The sequence below is a fragment of the Varroa destructor genome, unplaced genomic scaffold (genome assembly GCF_002443255.2).
Source record: "Varroa destructor unplaced genomic scaffold, Vdes_3.0 BEIS01000002.1, whole genome shotgun sequence".
NCBI classification, from domain to species: Eukaryota; Metazoa; Arthropoda; class Arachnida; order Mesostigmata; family Varroidae; genus Varroa; species Varroa destructor.
This window is the reverse complement of record NW_019211455.1, coordinates 37,172,478-37,193,795: the sequence shown is the minus strand read 5'-3', so window position 1 is coordinate 37,193,795 and position 21,318 is coordinate 37,172,478. Positions and strand designations below refer to the sequence as shown.

The 21,318-nt window shown below is 38.5% G+C and overlaps 1 protein-coding gene across 13 annotated transcripts; it reads left to right on the top strand.

The window, feature by feature from the left end:
- The first annotated feature begins 126 nt into the window (after nt 1-126).
- On the top strand, nt 127-20,832 carry ari-2 (E3 ubiquitin-protein ligase ari-2). Of its 13 annotated transcripts, XR_002670875.2 has the most exons (12): nt 127-548; nt 1,204-1,266; nt 10,820-10,900; nt 11,394-11,518; nt 11,681-11,879; nt 12,398-12,825; nt 13,131-13,360; nt 13,965-14,190; nt 14,334-14,486; nt 16,245-16,511; nt 17,007-17,077; nt 17,928-18,067. XR_002670875.2 is itself a non-coding variant. In XM_022791463.2 (11 exons), the coding sequence occupies exons 2-11, from the start codon at nt 1,233-1,235 to the stop codon at nt 18,048-18,050; spliced, it is 1,866 nt and encodes a 621-aa protein (XP_022647198.1). In that variant the 5' UTR covers nt 127-353; nt 1,204-1,232; the 3' UTR covers nt 18,051-20,832. The 13 variants fall into 13 exon arrangements, 12 of the variants coding, with proteins under 12 accessions (XP_022647198.1, XP_022647197.1, XP_022647195.1 ...); XM_022791463.2 differs by lacking the exon at nt 17,007-17,077 and having other exon boundaries at nt 127-353; nt 17,928-20,832; XM_022791462.2 differs by lacking the exon at nt 17,007-17,077 and having other exon boundaries at nt 127-526; nt 17,928-20,832.
- The last annotated feature ends 486 nt before the right edge of the window (nt 20,833-21,318 follow it).

The following is a 21,318-nucleotide window of genomic DNA, read 5'->3' as shown; positions in this document are numbered from 1 at the left end:
GCTCTATGGTATGGTCCGACGTCTGCAAACCGGCCCAGATGGAGCGATCATCTGCTCAGTTCGTCTGCTACCTTGACCATAACAACAATAGCAGCAACAGATACACGCATTGAGCAGTGGACCGGCTCTTGTCGCAAATCCTAATCATTACCTACGTAGGCAGCGTATCTATTGTTTATAGGCGATACCACTGGGAGTAAATCATGAGTGCTCCTAATTTCTAATTACGTTGCAATTGACACATGTCCGTGGTCTAGTCGGTATAATCACCAGATCAACAATATAATATGTTTAACTTTGTGTAAAACTGCGTTAGTGTATCGTTGATAGCAGGAGTCACTGCCTTCCAGCAGGTAGGATGCTGATGCTGGTGCTGTTTCTGAAATGACAAGACAGCAGCTAACAACACAAACGGGACTGAGAGGGAGAGGTTGTGCTGGCTCTCTGTCGTAGTAACGGGTAGCAGAGTGCGGAGACTCAGCAGCAGCAATCGCAGCAGCATCCGTACGAGGCGCTGTGAGCGTCGGTATGACTGTGTCCGTGCATGTGTATGTATGTGGAGTTGTGCTCTAGAATTGAATAAGCTCGTCATAGCGCTACCGAAATTTTATTGATAGAGAAGCAAATCGAGTTGAAAGTAATTTTTGAAAGGCAGCTTTTTCTCTACTCAAATCGCCGGGCCGCAGTCCTCCTAATGTTGTCTGTGCTTGTCAGCTGCTAGCCCAGTCATTCATTTCAATTTATCGTGAGTAATGGATTAGTTACTAGACACTACTATCGTCATTATTATTATTATCATTATCAATTATATTATGTAATGTATTAATCAAGGAAAATATAGTACTAAGACGGAAGAGGAAGCGCTACCACCAGCAGTGGTTCGAATTCTAGAAATTAGAAATATTTTCTTCTGCTGCGAGTGGACGCGACCGAACGCGGCTGATGGAGAAGTAGAAATCGTTTGTGTGTTTGACGCTATGTACTCGATTCATATAGTATAAGACGGATGCACATCGACATAAACAGTTTCTATGGACTTATAAATGAAAGGATGATGGCCCTGTGCTATACCCTATTCGTCTTATTGTTCACTGAGCAGTATCATGCTCTCTATAGTGAATATTATTAGTGGAGTATCAGCTTTCAAAGTGTGGGGAATGGAAGAGTACACTAGGTGACGCTGACCGTCCTCGCTTTTTGCAGGTTTCACGGATCAACTTCGACTCTGTGAGATGGTCGACTACATTCAACTACTGGATGAGCTTCGTGAGTACAACAGAATGTTCCCTATTCTCCTCTCTCAGTTTAGCCTTTTTGGGGAGCCATCAATCGCCCGTTTAGTTTGATTACACGATTAATCTTGATTACAATCTGTTTGACTTTTATATTTTACTCATATGTTTTTGCCTGTAGTTTCTCTTTAGGCTTTAGCCCATTTCAGGCTCACTCTGGTGCTTTTGTGTGAAATACATTTACATGAGCTTTTTCGTATGCATAATTTAAAAGTCGCTACGGGCAATATTATTTAATTAACTTAGATCGAGATTAATCTTGGTTTATAAAGGATGTAACCGGCGTTAACGTATCCGAGAACAGACATAAACAAATTCAGTGACATGGCAAGTTTTTGAGCATATAAAAAACTGTCCGCGATGAAAGTGATTCCGCTACAGATGAATAAATACATTGCATTATTTTGTTGCAATAAACATAGTTGTTTTATTAGTTTCTTTAAAAAACCTTACACTTGCCCGCATTTGGGGGGCATCTATGTGAGATTGCCTTTTCAGATGTTCTATGCCATCGCCTTCATTTTCCTTTTCTACTTTAAAACATCGCTTTGAAATCTAAAGCTTCCTAGTCGATTTAGCATGCAGTGCAGGCATTTAGTGTACTGAAATAGTACTGATGCAGAAAAACCTAGATGCTAGAACATAGGCTAGGCTTGCGTGCTGATCTGAAAAACTTTTAGCGTTTATTAGCATTTGATGTGTAAGGCTATTGAAAAGTATAAATCTACTAATAGGACAGAAATGACCTTAAGTAGTTATTATGAGTAAATTCGTTTTTATTCTGCTTTGAAATTTGTGCTGATGCTGCAATTATCTATTACTGACAGAACGTAATATTGACCCCATCACATTACAAAAAATACAGTTAACCTTCAGTTACTTATAGCTCTTACCATCTTTTCTGTGGAAAGAGGGTAAAAGTTATCTGAAAATATTTTGTATCTTATTTCTAAAAATGATAGTCTTGGATATTCTACAGATGTGTTTAAATAGTTCTTTTCCTATAGCGGATTAAAGCAAAAACTAAGCAACGGATAGCAAATCAGCGTTGTATTAAAATATATTTGCTTTTTGAATATTAAATTAGATGAGAATATAGTTAGAAAAAATTATTCGTTGTATAGAAAGGAAGTTAATGATGGCATGAATTCGTGTCATTCCTGAAAACCTATATTTTATACTGGTCTTCAGAATATGGACGATCTCGGCATTATACTTTGTTTTCGCAATGGCTGGTTGAATAGAGCATCTATTTCTCAACCACCAGTTTTCTTAGCTAGAAATGATAATGAAATGACTTGGAATGCCAATTTTTCGTACGGTGATACTCAGTGGGGGTGAATGGAGCACTCTTGTATTGCACTTCTGTTTCTTACGTTACTAAAAATTGCTTTCTGCTGTTCTCCACATTCAAGGCTCTTAAAAAGGTCCCACACAAAAGAAATTATATCAAAAGTTTTCTAGAAAATTTACATTTTAAGACTTACATGTCTTTTCGCAAGGATGTTATAGTAATATTTTAAAACTGTGTAAAAAAAATTAGTGGCGGTTGAGAAGACATTATTTTTCACCTGCAAAGTAGTTCTAGGATTCAACAAAAATGAGTATCTTCGCGTTGTTTATTAACAATTTAATTTTTTTGCAGCACTTGGTAAGGCTGCACTAAAATCTTGCGTACAAGTGGAAACAAGAGGTAAAATATCAGTATCCGACTTTAACTAATGAATTCTGTGAGACGGAGTAGCCATGCAAAGATCGATGGCTTTGAAAGGACATATGATAAGATAGGCGCATAAAAGTAAACTTTAATGTCGGAAAACGATTATACATACACATTAATATGTTCAAAGCAGCGCTTAAAGGTGTTCTAATAGCGTGCTAAAACGTTGTAAGACAGCCTGCCTCTAGTTTTGAAAACAACTTCCGACGTTTCGTTGTTTTTCTTGTATGGTTGTGAATAAGAGATATTACAGCATTTTTGCATAATACACTTGTCCCTATTTGATAAAACTTTGGATCTAAAATTACATACAGTGCTTTAAAACAAGTTGCAATGCCTCGAATCACACGTAAGTGTTGGAGGCAGCATTCATTATAAAATAACGCGGAAATTCGCAATCGATTCTACGCTTTCGATTTACTTCTAGAGGTAGCCAGGCAGAAAACACACTTACATACATTTTCATAAGCTGAAAAATTTCGATACGAACATGTAAGTACTTGTCATTATTTATTTTTATAAAAGCCTTGTTTGTAAACCTGAACTTGCTTTTCATGGTGTGGTGCAATTCGTTGAAAACGCCTTAGGTTAGTGTAGTATATTATGTTTAAATGCAACAATATTTACCAACACTGTAAAATTAATTTAGGTTACTGCGTGTATTTATTGGGTCCTACGTAATGCTTGAAATTAATATTGCATGTTTAGCCATTTTCAATTAGGAGCTATGATATATATATTAAAAATATATACCCTTAGAATTTACATTTTCAATGTGTCCAGTCCAGGCAGATGGAAAAAGTGCGAAATAAACAATGACTTTGATGAATTTCTGTACCTAGATTAGCTACTGAATGATTCGAATCTTTCAATTCGCTTTAGTACAGAGGTACGTTCCTGTGTACAATACATTCCTTATTATAAAGTAATATAGGAAGCCCTTCAGTAGGACATATGCACCCGGAAATTTCGTAGAATGGCTACATTTGCTGCTAGCAGTGGTAGGGGGGCTCGACTTGACGATACGATGAACAGGAGTAATCGTTGAATACCATGAAGGAGTCATTCGCTAAATACGGTTTACCTTTTGACTTGGCCACGGAGGCTATTGGCCATTTCCCGCGAGACACTAACTAGCCTTTAGCAGACTATTTTCTATCCAGTTCCTTAAACATCTCTCAAACCGAATTAAAAAACCGGCTTTAAGCTAAATATATTTAGCCATTTTATAGCATTTTAAAATTTTATTTAGTATAATAAATATATGATATGGTGTGTAGCTCACCGCATGTCTCACATAAACGCGGTGCAGGGAAACGACTGATTTCCGTAAGGTTAGCCGCATGTAACGCTTACGGGAAACATCTGAATATATTGATATATTTTAGGAACCTTCTTATGGTAATCTATTTACGCATGTTGATGTGTGACGAGACGTGCTTTGCCGTATAACTGTTAGTCCGTTGCTGTATCTTACGGCCGCATATTAAAGGGCTTACTGGGCATGATGGCCTCTGACTTGGACTCGCGACTTCTTCTGTGATTGCGTCTAATTCTTTGAAGAAAACAATTAAAGAAATCTAAATAGGCACTGGAATTGATAATAATTGGGTCTTCGCCATTTAGAATCATCAGAGTTGATCCAAATTGTTTTAATAGAGAAGGGTTCGACATGACTATGGATGATGAATGAATAGAAAGCATTCTGTAACGCTACAAACGAAGTGTTGTGTCACGCTTTTGTTGGTTGGTGTCTTGCTGTTGCAGAGTGACGCAGTCCAGGGGACACGCAGAGTGCATCGGTCTTGCAGAGCGGCAGCGGGGCAGAGGTTTCCCAAGGGGCGACCGATCGTCTCGCGGCTCCCCCTACACCGGCCTTATTTTCGCCCCGTGTTGATGCGCCGGTCCGAGATCGACATGTCGAACGCCGAAGGCGATTCCTCCGATGATGACGACCTTTACGAGGTTGATGACCGTGACTACTATTCGGCTTCCGGCGATATGGAGCCAGATCCTGCCGAAAAGGATTTTGAGGCGTTCGCCTTTGAGTGTATCACGTTAGACGAAGCTGACAAGATGCTAGCCGCTGCAGTGCAGGAACTTCAGGATTCTCTAATTATACCGGAGACGGGAATTGCACGCATGCTATTACATCATTTCGCATGGGATCCTCAAGATGTCATTGATCGTTATAGGCACAACGCAGCACTTACGTTGGAACAGGCCCGGATACGCGCCGTTACGGTGCCACCTGATAACAATAACGCGCATTGCTGCCAAACGTGTTTACAGAGTTTGCGTCCGTCAGAGTTCCGCTCTTTAGATTGTGGACATCAGTTTTGCACCGATTGCTGGGCCACTTACCTTGAGGTGCAGATTGGCCAGGGACGATCAACGGACATTGCCTGCATGGGGCAAGGTTGCGATATACTCGTTGCACAGGCGTTCGTTTTACAACTAATATCATCTCAAAAAGACGACGCGTTAAGGACTCGTTACCTTCAATTTTGCCTGAATGACTGGATTCGGAGTCATCCACATCTACGCTTCTGTCCTGGCAAGAACTGCCAGGCTGTTGTACGTGCAGAAAAGGTTCAAGCTAAACGTGTCAAATGCACGTATTGTGGTACGCAGTTCTGCTGGCTCTGTGGTTACGACTATCATGCGCCGGCCGACTGTGACACGATCAAGAAATGGATCACGAAATGCGTTGATGACTCAGAAACAGCCAATTATATTTCAGCAAATACAAAGGACTGCCCGAAATGTCACGTCTGTATTGAGAAAAATGGCGGCTGTAACCACATGCAGTGTTATGGGTGCAGGCATGAATTTTGCTGGATGTGCTTAGGAGACTGGAAAATGCACGGCAGCCAGTATTACGAGTGTAGCCGCTACAAAGAGAATCCGAATATTGGCAACGAGTCAGCTCATGCTCAGGCACGCGAAGCGCTTAAGAAGTACCTGTTCTATTTTGAGCGATGGGAAAACCACGCCCGATCGCTTCGGCTTGAAGAAGTGACTCGTAGGAAAATTCAAGACAGAATCAACCAGAAGGTAATGGCTAAACAAGGAACGTGGATTGACTGGCAATATCTGCTCGACGCGGCCACTCTGCTGGCAAAATGTCGGTACACATTGCAGTACACTTATCCATATGCATATTATCTCGAAGCAGGCCCTCGAAAAGAATTGTTTGAATATCAGCAGGCAACGCTCGAAGCTGAAATCGAGGATCTCAGCTGGAAGCTGGAACGAGCAGAAACCACGCAGCGGGGGGATCTCGGCAATCAGATGGCCATCGCAGAAAAGCGCAGGAGCAGCCTTCTTAAGGACTTCTTCGCTCCGTGAATAGGTTTTTACTTCGTCATCTTTTAGATACAAATTATTATGCACACACAAGGATTGGGTGCATAATTTCGTTTTTTGATTACTTCAAACATTTCGTTCGATAGTTTTAATACATCCCTTCAAGAAGAAAACATTTTTACGTTATAGATCGCATGCGTATACGAAATTGTCTTCGGATTGCGCTCTATTCAATAGTTGCTAGTCCGGCCGCAGTTGCTTCGGTCATCTCCGCCTTCGTGGTTCCCTTCTCCGTCCGCATCCGCGTGTAGCGATGGCTATTATATGATAATAATATGATAGAAAACGAAATGAATTAATTGATCATTAATTTATATATGACATGCTAGTCTCATCACTGCTCTCATATTTACATAATACCGTGATTTTAATGTTACTATTACTATTGTGCTTCATACCTTGTGTTCACAGTTCTTACATGGAAGAGCCTTCATAAAGGAACTTGATTTTTCATTGATATGACTATCAGTACCTTGTCCGGATTCTAGACACGTTCCCCTGTGGGAAAAATAATTATTTAAGCTGAAAGTTTGTTCTTAACGACAGTTTTGTTTTATTACCATGTGTACATAAAAGTACTTATTCTATATCATGTCGTGTTACTGAAGCTAGAAAAGGCGTTTTAATTTATTTTGTTAATTTGGAGTTTGTTAGGCTTCATTTGGCCATCGGAACAGATATGAAGCACCGGCTTCTGAGACGAATGCAGACGGCAATCATGGGCACATCCGCGTATGAGCGTGATGGATTTGTCCTTTATGTTAAATGGTTAATGCCCAAAATGTATTCATTCTGAACGTGCTTTTCGTCATAGTATCAGTAGTCAACGATAACATTTATGGTAGAAGCATTGTTGACCGTTACTCAAGGCCTTACTGGAAGATCAACATCAGAGGGTTTTGTAACGGGTCATTGGTGCCAGTTAAAAGTAACATAATGTGTTCAACATAAAAAGAAGCACCTGTACATCAGCAAGTTCCCTCTTCTTTAATTAAAACACTGAAGAGGTAGGAAGCAAACACCATACAACAACAAAAATTAATAAATTTTATGTATAATATCTATTCCATCTTCGTTTTGCCTTTTCTGATGAGCTGTTGGCATAAATAGGCATTGTGACTCTGAATAGCAAGCATTATGAACTAGATATAATATATGCTATTTGTTAACGCATTCATTTAAAAATATTGCTCTAAGATGGAAGACAATTAAAATCCTAAGTAAAAATGCTAGGGTACTACTACAAAGCTATTATTTATATGCGACACTTGTGAATAATTTGACATAAAATATGCGGATGCCTTCAAGCTTGTGCTCAGTATTAAATGACGCAAAGAAGGTTTTATTGACAGATCGACTACGTGACACTATTGCAACATTATTGGCGGTTTCCCCCGTCAAAAAGCTTCTTATGATTTTAAGAATTTCCTCTCTGCTCCTCTGGGGAAACTATCGTAACTGTTAGTGCCTTTTAAAGCAAAGTATTTATTTAGTACTAAAACTCGATTCAAAATTTTAAAAAAAAAGCTGCTCTGGAACTGCATGTTGCTTGGAAGTTGGATTTTATACAGGCCTGTAATATGAAACGTGCTTGAGTAAATTCACTGCTATCAGGTAGCAGACGATCTAAACAGTAGTTTCGCGCAGTAGTAGCCCGCGTCACTTTTTCAGAGTAAAAAACGGGTCAAGAGCGTAAGCCGAAGGCGGAAAATGGCAAAACGGGCTTCGGGCCAAAGAAAGTAAATTTGTCCTAACAATACGGGAACTATTGGAAGTGTCGTCACTTGGCGTAAACTATTCAGCATTTGTAATGGCGAAATGACTGAAATAATCATCTTAAGGTCATTAGGTACACTAATAGTCTGAAATGAATATTGTAGCAAGATCTAATACAATAACTGATGGCTTAGTAAAATTAGCTAGCTGAAGTGATCTGTTTTTCTATATAGCAGATTACACAGGGCAGCACACAGGGCATTGCTGATTAGTTAAAACATCAAGATGTACTAACTTGTGAGCAGTATTGGTGCTACATCCACTTACTACAAATAGAGCTGTAGTTTTTTGGTGGCCTCTTCCTAGCTTCTAATGGTTTATTTCGAGAATGATAAGTTATCCAAGAATACAATAGTGGTTTTGCTAGATTTAATATTGCCACGGAAACATGTAGATTCATATATAACCTATTTGTAATATATCGACTTATTTAAACGTATTGCGGGCTGGGTGTCTGTTTTTATTCTTTATTTTTAAAGAACGCTCTTTCGTGTTGAGACATCACCTCTAATCCCTCTTTCTAACATTGCTGTGTGTGCACTTTATAAAACAAGGCGCGTAAGATGATGAAAAAAGTATGCTGAGCATAGTAAATTACGTGCTATATAGAGTCAAGAAAAGCTCATAATGAATATCCTAATCAGATATTTAGCTAGAGAATGACCCATATTGACATCTATTTTAACGTACATTATTAATATGATCGTAATGTATGTGATGAAAACCGAATAGCTTTTTTGGAGTCTGCCTAGCGCGTCCTCAAATATTTCACTACGAACAACTATTTGAAGATTTTAATAATCTTAGACAAATTGCAGTGTCGAACCTCTACTAGCACGCTAATAAATAATAGGGTTACCACTGCACTATCTGCTGCCTTTACTTTTAACTAAAGTCAATTTCAGTCAAATTGAACTGATCTGAGTCAGCTCATGCAACCTCACAAGGTGAAAGGTACTATTTGCAATGAAAGTCAGAGATGACTTTTAGCTTAAAAACCTAGTTTCTCCCTTTTTTAAAACGCTTTACAAATTACAATTGACATGTAGCAGTGGTCACTCATCGGCCAGCTGTCGTTGATTTCTCGTACTCCGACGTTCTAGCTGCTTATAAAAAGACATGTGCTCAGGATCCATCCACCATATCCTGCTACTCCGAGTTATTCCTCAAGTGTTCTTTTTTTAAAGACATATACGTATCTATAATTGTGTCTTATGGTTTTACCGTTGTTTTATTTTTTCGAATAAGGTATTCAAAAAAATAAAACATTAACGTAGCCAACAGTGCCAGGAACTTGGCTTTCACCTTCAATAGACATTGATCGCCTAGACTTTATAATAAATGAAAAATAATTTTCATTCATTATAAGCTGTTTCCTGAATCATCATTCCCTGAGTGAGGCTTTAAATTTCCTATGCCGTCCCAAAGTTTAATAGATACTTTCTACCTAGGGCATTCACGTTTAATTAAACGGATCTCTTGGAATAACCATATGACAATTCGGTAATATGGATATAATAAGATCTTAATTCTGTGACCCATCTATTCCGTGTTTTGCCGAAATTTCGCGATTCACTTATATTACCAATTTGTTTCCGTCCACATTATATTGCACTTCTTTTATAGCTATTTCAGGGACATTTCCAAATGTTATACGTTCTCAGGTCAAAAATTACAGCTGTGCTTCCTGCTGTTAACGCCACACCAAGAATCAAAAGATGATCAAAATTGTATGTCTGGGGTTTTGGAAGCAGGTCTACATCGTTCCGTCATGCGTGACATTTCATATTGAGCGAAAAAGCAACTCCTATATCGTATTATCAGGAGTTAATTAGTTACTCGTAGTTATACTCAGCAGAAAAACGTGATATATAGCCGAAGAAGAAAACAGTATCCTTTCTGAGTTTCAACAAATTCTTGCAGTCTGACAGTTAACTGCTTCGATGATGTGACTTGACCCATATATGCTTCAAAGGCTAAAAGCAAGCATAACATGATATAGCTGATACCTAAACAAACGAAGTGAGAAATTCAATTGCCCGATTACCGACACTAATCTGTTAAGCAGTTGGATCCATAGAATTTATACTACCTATGTATGTGTATAGTAAAGTCACTTTGGATAGTTGGAAGTAACTTTGCGAAATTAAAACATAAGAAGTGAAAAAGACGAAAACAGCGAACGAAATTATGGAGCGAAATAAGGTTATATGTAACTGACAATAATGAGCTACTGGACTGAGAGAGTAATACGGCTTAAGAACTTACGTCACACCATGGATGAATGTTGACCTCTGCCCTTCCATCGTAAGTGTAATTTGACGTCTGAATGTAGAAAAACTTAAGGTTAAGCATGGGCAAGGCTCATGTGCGGTTGGTACCGGATTACGCTACAATAGCTAATCTATCATCTTTCGTGACTATTACTTTGGTCTGGCTGATAAAAGATCACAAAGTCGGTCCAGGATTAATGTTGAATCAGATTAAAATTGGCCATCCAGAAGTATACCTATACTGCTACCAGTTGAATGTTTTGCAAGTAACTGATTACAATGAACCTGTCAAGTAAAACCTTAATGATTACTCTAAATCTCATTGGAAACCATTTTCTTAAAATTTATATATACATGGCGCAAATGTTCTCTCATTCTGTATGTTACAGGTACTCAAGATTTCGACAGTATACGATTCGCGTCGTATCGTATGGCGTGCAAAATCCGTTATTTGCAACGACGATTCTATTGTGAGTATAGCATGATATATATTATAATTATAGCCTTATATAGGCCAGTTTTATTTGTGGCCGCGTACCCTGCACTTCTTGCGAAACAGAGACCAATATGAGCAACTTTTAAAGCTCTTTACTTAAGAAAGTGCCATACTTTATAATATTTATATGACCGCCTATTTACGACTGCAGTATACCTATCGTACACACTCATAGTAAAGCTTGGTGCACAAACATATATATGCATAATTAATCATAATAATAAAATTATTTTGGATATAGTTTAGTTATAGAATGAGTCATTGCGGAATATCTGATTATGATGATAAACAATAAGTAGTAATTTTGTATGCATCCATGTTGCAACTTTTGAATTCGCAAATTAAAGGTCACATCAATCAATAATTGTAATCAATGATCATTAATTTTATATTTGTTTATTAATTTTTAATTATTTTGCATTTGCTGCGGAATGTTGTTCATCGGTCGTCGATATTCGCAATCGCAGTTAACCAGATCGATATTTGGAACGTCATTGAGGCGGTTCGGGAGCAATCTCTGAATCAGGTTGCGCCTGAAGCTCCCGTTGATCTGCCAAGAGTGGCAGCGTTACTCACAACGTTATATGAACAGGTATAGCAATTATCTTTACTCAGTGTCTCTTTGTATACCGAAGTTATATTTAATCTTTGCTTTGTTGTATTTATATAAGAAACTGTTTTGGAGGTCAATAGAATTTCACACAAACGTATCCATACAAGACCTAATAATTTATGCTATTTATGTTGATGCCAGCTGAACAAACGCGTTCCGGCAACCGAAAAAGTCGATCCGTCTGTAGTCTCATCAGCATTGCTAGGATGGCTTCGAGCGACCTTTCCGAGTGCGCTAGCGCCGTCCGACCCTCTTTCGCGAACAGGAGCCATTCCTGCTCTTAGCATCAAAGTGTTTCTAGCTATGCTCTCTTGCGGAAAAACAGTTGATATCTATCGATGTACGTAATTGATTTTACTAATTTGTTATGCATCAGATATTAACTACACGATTAAACGGGCATGTGCATATATGGAAAAACAGAGCGGTTAACCGGATGATTAGATATCAGTAATAATGAAATTAATTTCTTGGGAACTGTGTATTCAAAAAGAATTACCGGGAGTGCAATCAAGGTATTCTTTAGAAGCAATTCAACACTATTTCGCTGTGTATTTCACTTATGTATGGTTGTTAATATTCAAATGCATTATGCAAAAATGGATCAGCTCCGAGCTCCAACAACGGGAACTGTGAAAAGCTACAGTCACTTAGTGTATTGAAACAATTGAAAATGGTGCTACATCCTCTTGAGGGTTTCGATGTTTTAAACATTTTGTAAAGATGAAAGACTTTGTTTGTACTGAATAAAGAATTGATGTGTACTGTGTGCTCAATAGGATCAAGCGTAAAATCACATATGGCTGCACACGTATTTGTGCTAACAGTTGCGCGTTTTACGTGACGTACACGTTTCAGACATATTTTCATTGATCGCGGACTCGAGCGGCTGGTTATTGCCTACACGCCTGACGCTCTTCCTTCGAGCGGCGCTCTGTATACCAGAGTCGCTGCTGGAAAGTCCATCGTTTTCTTATAGTGATAACCTGTCAACGGAACTTTTCCCACCCGAACATAAGTATACGATCAACAATTTCCTACAGGTGATGTTGACTGAGCCTGGACCACAATGCGTTTTGTGGTTCCCGCTAGTTGGAAAAATGGCCGCTGTTGAAGATATTCTTCACCCAGTTTCCTGCGACGCATGTCGTTCCCCACATTTCTACGGGTTCCGTTACAAATGCCAACGGTGTTACAACTACCATCTGTGTCAGGATTGTTTTTGGAAAGGCCGCACGTCAAACCAGCATTCGCTTCAACATCAATGCAAAGAGTATACGACATACGTAAGGAAACACTTAATCTTGACTAGAATTGCTAAAGCAATGAGGTTACTTTTTCTAGCCCTTTTTGATATGAGAATCTATAACGTCAATGTCATAATTTGTCTCTAGTTGATCTTTATGTGATATACCTAGAAACTACGGATTTCCTGCTATTTACCTAGGTGAATATGTCTGCGTATGGCAGTAGAGTGTGACCATTTCGGCATGTCAGATGGTGAAAATACCTTTTTGCTAAGGATATTCCATGACAAAATAGTAAAAATCAGTTTCAAATATTTAAATAAAGTTGTTAAATATCATTGCAGAAGCCACCTTCCAAACAATTGGGTCACTCACTTCGCAAATCGTTTCGCTGCGTCCCCGAGAGAAAGGGGGACTCGACAGTTCCTCGTGTGGTAGATCGACCAACAACGCCGCTCAATCTGCAGCATATTGTGCCACCCCCTCACACCACCCCAACTCTTACCAGAAGCACCGTCCGTTATGCCGTCACACCTGGCCATACGGCTGGACATTCGCAAACCTTTGGACACGGGTGCGTTGAAATCCCAGCTTACGAAACAATAAAAAACGAGAAGATAAATGTGGATAGTAAGCTAGAACGATCAGTCACCTTTAGGGTGATTATCTTTACATATATTCTTCGTTGTAGCAAGACTATTTGCAGGTATTATTGAATCATAATTTACGGAACACATTTTTTTGCTTTTGTTTAATGCTTTTTCTCTCTGTTTTTCCAATTTGTCCATAGTAATCATTAATGGCACGCTACATAAAACATCTCATAGCCTTCGTTACACGTAAATCACCAGAATTATTAGTAATAACTTTTTCTGTTCACACAACCCAATTGCGTAGTGTTGTTACTCGAACCAACGGTCTTCAATTTACTGTAGCTAATTTTAATATGCCAACCATTGCGCCAACAGAAAAATTGTATGAAAGCGGGGCATACTTAATGTTCGCCCTTTTGAGAACGTTTATTCAGTCAGCAATGCACATACTTTATGTACGTCAAAGCAACGTTGTCATCCAAACAAAAAATGCACCTATATATTTTATGTCTTTTGCAATGAAAAACACTGCAGTTACGAATTCCTGATAAGATTTTTTTTGATGCATGATAATCTTTTCCACAGACCGACACGTGTTAACGGCAGTCCTCCGCGTGAACTTTACTCCAGCCTAGATTCAATGGCCGAGCCCCTTGCCTCTTTTATATCAGACGAATTTTCTCCTGACGAAGAACATTCGTTAATCGCACGTTTTTCTCGGAGGCTAAATGAGGCTTCTCCGGCATCCACTGGCCTCTGTACCTCAGCTGGAAATCTCTACAGCAGTAACATGAACAGACCACAAAATACGGTTAGTGTTGCGGTACGTTTTATAATGTGAGACCATCACTAAGGCATGAGAACCCAATGTAAATGTTTATAAATTTAAATATTACAAACAATAAGAACGAAGACAAACCATTTCTATGTGCTGTACATTGCTTTTCGTTCTAGCAGTTACCTCCCGAACGTGATCAAGGGTACCTGGATAGCTCTGCTTCGGAGTGGACGCGCGATGAAAGTCTAGAAGAGAAACAACTGCTCGTTGCACGCCTCGAAGCACGCAATAGAGAAATGATGAAGGAAATACTTCGACTTCGACGTGAGGTAGTTATTGCTTTTGTTGGGACTTAGGAGGAACTTTTTTATGGTTTCGTTTAATTTCATTTGGTATTAAATTATACTGTTGTATCGGTTAAACTTACGAGACATTTAAGGTAATTAAAGCAAATTTACTAGGGTAATGTTGATGCTGTTAGTGCATGCTTAGTAACTCATAAAATCAATACGAATTAATCGTACATTGTGAAATACACTAGGCACAAATGCGGTAACTCATCTACTTGCTGTACTGACGATCCAGTGAAGTAAGTTAAAGTTGAATTATTGCATATATATACTCTAACTGGTCTTGTTGTAACTTTCTCGTGCAGTTGTTCTTGACTAACGTTCTGTGTGAGTTCCACCCGAAGACTTGTTTGAACGACTTCACTAATCGATGAAATTTACCATGGCTTCCTTACAAAATTGTACAATCAATTATTCTCCTCGCACACATAACTTATGTAGTACGTATTGCTGGCGGGACTTTCAGTTAACGACGCAATATTTTGGGGTTGTATTTTGATTTCATCGTTTCACGGCATATATTGTTTTCATAGACGGCCTTTTTTGTAAAAATCTAATCACAGAAATAATATACGCGTGTATAAGAGGCACGTGAGGTTCTATGACGTTTGGGCATTCAGCCGCGTAATAGTTATGTAGGCTTTAATGCGTTCGTATAAAACCACCCATTTCAGATTCTTCGAGAGATTAATCTAGCCTCGATAAATGTATGAAGCATCTACAGGTATATGAAAGGGAACTATATTATGCGAAACACGCACTGCTACCGTTGTAAGGCATGCAAATATTACCAATAGATTCTGATCAGTGAAAACCGTTTAGGAATTAAGGACGGTTTAGGAATTAAAGATGAAATTTTTGTTTACTAACAGTGTAAAAGTTACGTTTCAAATAAAGCGGTCTCGCAAACTACAGTTTTACACGTTTATCTTATAGGTACCATATAACCCTAAAAAATTCTCAGGGAAAAAAATCGCTAATGCCCTCGAGGGCTATATCGATACCATATAACCCACATTTTAGAACTTGTTCCCATGCTGTAAAGAGGCAAGTAAGCTTAGGCAACTACGTTAACCTCGGAGCCGTCTGGGGGTCCAAATTAGCTGATATTAAGACATATTTTCTAACGTGAACCGATATGTACCGTCTTCCGAATAAACAAGTTATCTTATGCTTGTTTTTGGCTCATATTTTAAAAAACGTATGTGCAATCAATTAGCAATGGCAATTAGCTTCAAGTCAAGCTACGAGCTTAACCGCCATCATAGCTTTATTAGGAGAAATCGATTAAAAGATATTTGAAACAATGCCAAAACAGGAAAACTTATAGGCTATTGCTCTTGGTTTAAACGGACGGATATTTGTTCAAAAAGTAATACATTTTCTCTCTGAATCTGCATTACGTCGAACACTCCGAACGGCGTTTTCTGATCAAATAGAAAATATCAAACGGGATCGAACTATCCTACAATGCTTCTCCCAAATAAGCGTGTCTCCTCTCTGTAACATTATTTCTTCGAGTTCTACGTCCAGTCCCGCTGTTAGACATTGATTCAGATATAACGACTTTTTAAACACCTCACTTGGGCTGTCTACATTGATGCTTAGTTTTGTTTCGTATGCCTACCGCCAGCTAATTCTGGCCAAAGAACAAGATCAGTCGTCCTGGTTGGGCCTTTTACCTTTCAGCAACACCAGCTCAGTTAAAAGGGAATTCTTTGTTCGGATTCCGATTAGGTGGAATCGGATCCCAGAACGATGGAAGGGCGGGGCAGTGTTGCAATATTAGCAGCGGAAAGCCCGGCAACTTTGGAAGGTCATGATGGTCCGGTAGGATTGGGAGGGCCTGAAGTTGTAATGGGCACCGGGAGCGGACTTGCCGGTATAAGTGAACTAGAACTGCTCAAAAAGCGGAAGGGCGATTTGGAGGAGCAGCTCGGGCGCTTACAAAGTTCGCGGAGAGATCTGATTGTCCATTTAGACGAGCTCATGCAGATGCTGCGGGTAAGATCAGAACCTAGACCATGATGTTTTTAGTGGGCTTAAGTGCTAAATAATTGATTCGCTCTGATATTGGACGTACTCCAAATTAAACGTCATCTAACAGAAGTCTCATGACGAGAGACCCGATATAAATTTGGAGCAGGTTCTGCATGTGGAAAAACTCCGACAAACTCTGCCGGAATGCTCTCTTAGTTGCTCGAACGCTTACATTAAAGCTGTGTTGTAATTTATACGTAGCGTCTAGGTGCCACAGTCTGTATTCAATATGTTTGATATATTCCACATCCTTGTAAAAACGTCAAACAAATAAAGCGTATTGCGTAGTTTTACCAGGAAATGAATGGAATCGCAAAATAAAGTTTTTTGGGAGTTTTTTAGCGCTTTGATTCTACTCAATCGCCATGCAGATCCATTTCTATTTTGTAGCGTTTTCTCTCGTGTTTAGTTTTATTTTCTAGTCTATTGAGCTGTTTCGGCATTTTAATTTCATTATAGCCATGAGAACCCTCTTCATCAGCAGGAAGTCTTCGTGCATGCAATCACCCAGCTTCAAAAAGTCGAATTCAGTAAGTCGTTTTGGCCTTCTTCGAAATTGTATTTCGATCTGTACTTGACGATGTTGCTTAGCATTGAGATAGCGCATGTTGTTTCATCGCGTCTGCCGCTCATCTTTTTTATCTGTATCATTATCAGCATCATAATCATGATGACACGATATATATCTTGCTGTTTCGTTGAACACTAAGCGTACAGTGTATAATACATTAATAACAGCACGTCCTTTTCTGCGGTTAGCTCACTTAGGTAAATGGCCACCACAAAACTCAGTGAGTCTTATTAGTACGCCGCGTACGCATGCTAAACTTACGCAGACCCCTATCATCCGTAGTTTGATGTGATTTTGCAAAGACACTATGGAACACTAATGCATTGCTTTATTAAAAGCGTTCAGCATTTTTCGATTCTATTTTTGCTATGATTCAGTTGTTCAGTTTGTTTGTTTATTTGCACGAGACAAAAGCGTCTGACCTGCCATAGCCCCGTTGGAGGTATATTTCTCGTAACATACAGTGTACAACGCTACTTTTCTTTTTTTTTTTTTATTATATCGAAAAATGGCGTCGCAAGTACATCCTAGGATGCATATGTAGTTTGTCATGTCGTTTTCGTCGATATTGTTCCTCATGCACGCTATTACAACGTAAACTCAAGAAAAACGTTTGTCCTTTAGCACATTAATAGCTGCAATACAAAAACAGCCAGACAACCACTGCTCTCTTTAAACGGATAAGATTGCCCCGATTCAAGATTTTTTCCATCCATATATGTCTGTCAATCTACATCTATGTATATTAGAAGATTTAAATGGGTGCCATTTTGAGTAAATATGTGGCTTGCCCGTCGTATGTGACTCAGTTTCAGGAGCCTCGAAGTGCTTCATCTGGTTCTCCGATGACGTCACACTCTTCTCCGAGTTCTCCGGGAGGCACTGTATGGCATCGTCCATCAGGTGCTGACTACCAAGGACATTTCTACTAACTGCTCTACATATACAAACCTTTAGTATAGCTCAATTTCAAATATTGGAATTTTAGCGGAATCCACATAATATATCGAAGACGGACATCATGAAACGGCCACAGTATCGTAGTATGATGTTTCGGTTGATTGTTCTACCTGATTTTTATCTCCTCTGCAATTCTGGAGTGGCACAGTGCAGTTAGAAAAATGGACGTGTGCATTTTTTGTATCATCCATATTTCATACAATCTTTTACCGAATCAAGAAATAGGTACAGGTGGGTTACGCCAGTGACTCGTATAAAAATCCAAGCTAACGCTTAACCGATTTTAACCTCTAGAGCAGCAACCTAAAACTCTTATGGCGTGGGTCAAAAAGCACCCAGAACTGCGTCAAGAACCACCAACGAGCAACGATAGCCGACTAGCTAGTAGATTTCACCATGCGAGTGATCTTGTGCCATGTGCACAGATATTTATTTGCAATATACATTGCACGTTTGAGTTGGCCCCAGTGGGGAACAGCGCGTGGTGGGCTGTCCGTGAGGCACCTTTGGCACTTTTGTCCTATGCTTTTATACCAATTGATATGTAGCCTCCTTTGAAAGCTGACGTTCTAGAACTACTTATTTTCTTCTACTAGTTGTGTTCCACTACTTCTTATTTTAAGAAGTTTTTAAGAAGAAGATATATTTAAGATATGATATTAAGAATTTAGTGAGAATGAATGTTTAAAACTATTTTGTTTTTATACGAATACGAACGATAATTATTCGCAGCCATTACCCTCAGTGAGTATCTAACAGATGTTTCAGTAATTCATTATAGATTGAATTGGTGCCACTCAGATTACTTGTATTTGAAGTTAATGAACGTTGTCTATAAAGGTACCGTGATTACGGTACATTATCTTAAAACATTTGATGCTTTTGTGCCTCGGTACAGTTCGGGATTTTCCTTTAGCTTAGTCAAAGGTCCTAGCAGCATTCAATTATTTTGATCCGTATAAGTAACCATATTTTAGTGAAGGGCTGCTTCTTAAGTCCATTAGTCCATCAATCATTGGAAGTGTAAAATAATTGAGAAATTAGCTTTGCAGATGTGAAACTCTTCTAGCCATAATATAATAAGGATTTAAACTCTATTATTTAAATAAATTAGTAATGCTTATTGTTAGGCGTATATGTTTCCTTAAGCAGGAAATATCGAGAAGCCATGTCGAATTAATGCGTGCTTATATCAAGTGAAAATATAATATCTTTGATCATCCTGTAATCTTTTAACACCACATACAGTTAAATAATTTAGGGATCTTCCTTTATCTCCTCTAACATTGTGAAGTTCTTCTTCCTGATGAATCAAGCTAAATGGAGTAAGAATAATTAGTGATTCCGGATAAGTAATCGTAATATAACAGTTTTCTTATAACTGTTTGTATTAGCTTATATTGCTTGCAGAGGGGGCTGGGTATCCATATAGTAATCTAAGAAAAGAACGCTCAATGCATATTCTTACTTTTCAAATCATAGCATTATCTACTGTAAAAAAAAATAGAGGCAGAAGGTAAGAAAGCTACTGATTCTCATAGTTAACATATGTATCGATAACGTTGACAAAGACACCCTAAGAGAGGGTAGAAACCAAATATCACATCGAGACCATCAACAACAAAACGGTCAGCAAATGCGAGTCAATGGGTTATGGTAGTGCGGAAGGACTATTGACTCAAATAAGCCGTGGTCAACTACGTTGACAATATAGTATGAAAAATTTGCGAATAATTATAGACTCTTGCACATTTTTCCTAATTGGCATAGGATGTGTTTGAGTACAGAGGTAGACGATTCTGTGCAACGATACCGGCAGCAAAATGAATGAGACTAACGTAAGCCGTTTCGAAGTAACAATTAAGAAATACAATGCTGTATGTGCTTACCTATTATATATATATAACTATTTTATATGTCTACCAATCACGGAAGTGAGGGGAAGAGTTCACGTAAGGTATAAAGACAGACTAGAATCATTAGAATGCAGTTCTGCTTGTTGTTTACCATATTTAGTTCTTGGGTTGTGAATGATTTATACATACAGCGTACAAAATATATACTTTTATTAAGAGAATCATGTGGCGCAGCCAGACTATGCCGAAACTCATATGCAAAAGCATGGCTGTGAAAAAATAAGAATAAGTTATCAGCGAAATTCAAATTAAGTGCCGGACAACTATATTTAAGTAGAATATTAAGAGAATTAATCTAGGCTTCTCTACGCATTTGCAATCCCAATTTATATGCATTTAAGTATAATTAGATTTTCCTAACGCAACCGACCGCTGCTCAAGTAAAGTTGAGGCAAAGGTCTTCTTTTATCCTTCTCAGAGACCTTCGTAGAAAAAGTGTCGTTCACGTGAAGTCACTTTCCTAAAATGAAAACTATGAGTGTACTGTCAAAAAATCAAAAAAAAAAAAAAGTAAAAAAGAAGTCCGCAGACGTGCAATGTCGTGTAAACTCTGAAAATTAGAGTTCGTTCGTGACGTGCTTTACCAGTATGCGCATATGGTGAAAAATACAACTTTTGAAAGAATGTAACAAAATAGTCACTTGGTGTCACATAAGTAGCATGCGATTACATATATATGCACAACATATATAAATAAGCTGGTCTATTTTATAATCATGTATTTATTTTCCGAAATAATTGTAACAGTATTTCTTTAGAACAAATGTATCGATGAGTTTAGAAAGATTCTACGATATAAACAAACTTCTTCAATAAATCCTGCCAATTCAAACTGTTAGCGTGTGTTTTATCATAAAGATAGCCTCGCGTGCTTCATACTACAAAAACCTACCGTCTACCACTAACGATGAACATGCATTTTGAAAGCGCTTTATTCCATTTGCATATACTTATGCAAATTTCGACTATTCATACTGTAAACAAACGCTTTACCTCGTGTGCTTGTCGAAGCGGTTTATAGCACAAAAATTATTTTTAACTGTCATAGCAAAGATCTGCAATCGAGTGCTGCAACGGACCAGTCATCTCATACAGGGCCTAATGGCAACACCAGACGCCAAAGCTTGAAACATTTATATTTAGTTCGATAAACGAATGTGCGCGTGCAAACTGAATAAGTTAAACTATCCATTAATTATGGATAAGCTTATTCTCTGGCTCTCTAATTTACTTAATTCGGCTGTCTGGCAGACAAACTAATTTATGGGAAATCTGGTTTTACAATAAAATGCAAGTGTGCGCTTGGAAGTCGGCATTATCGTTT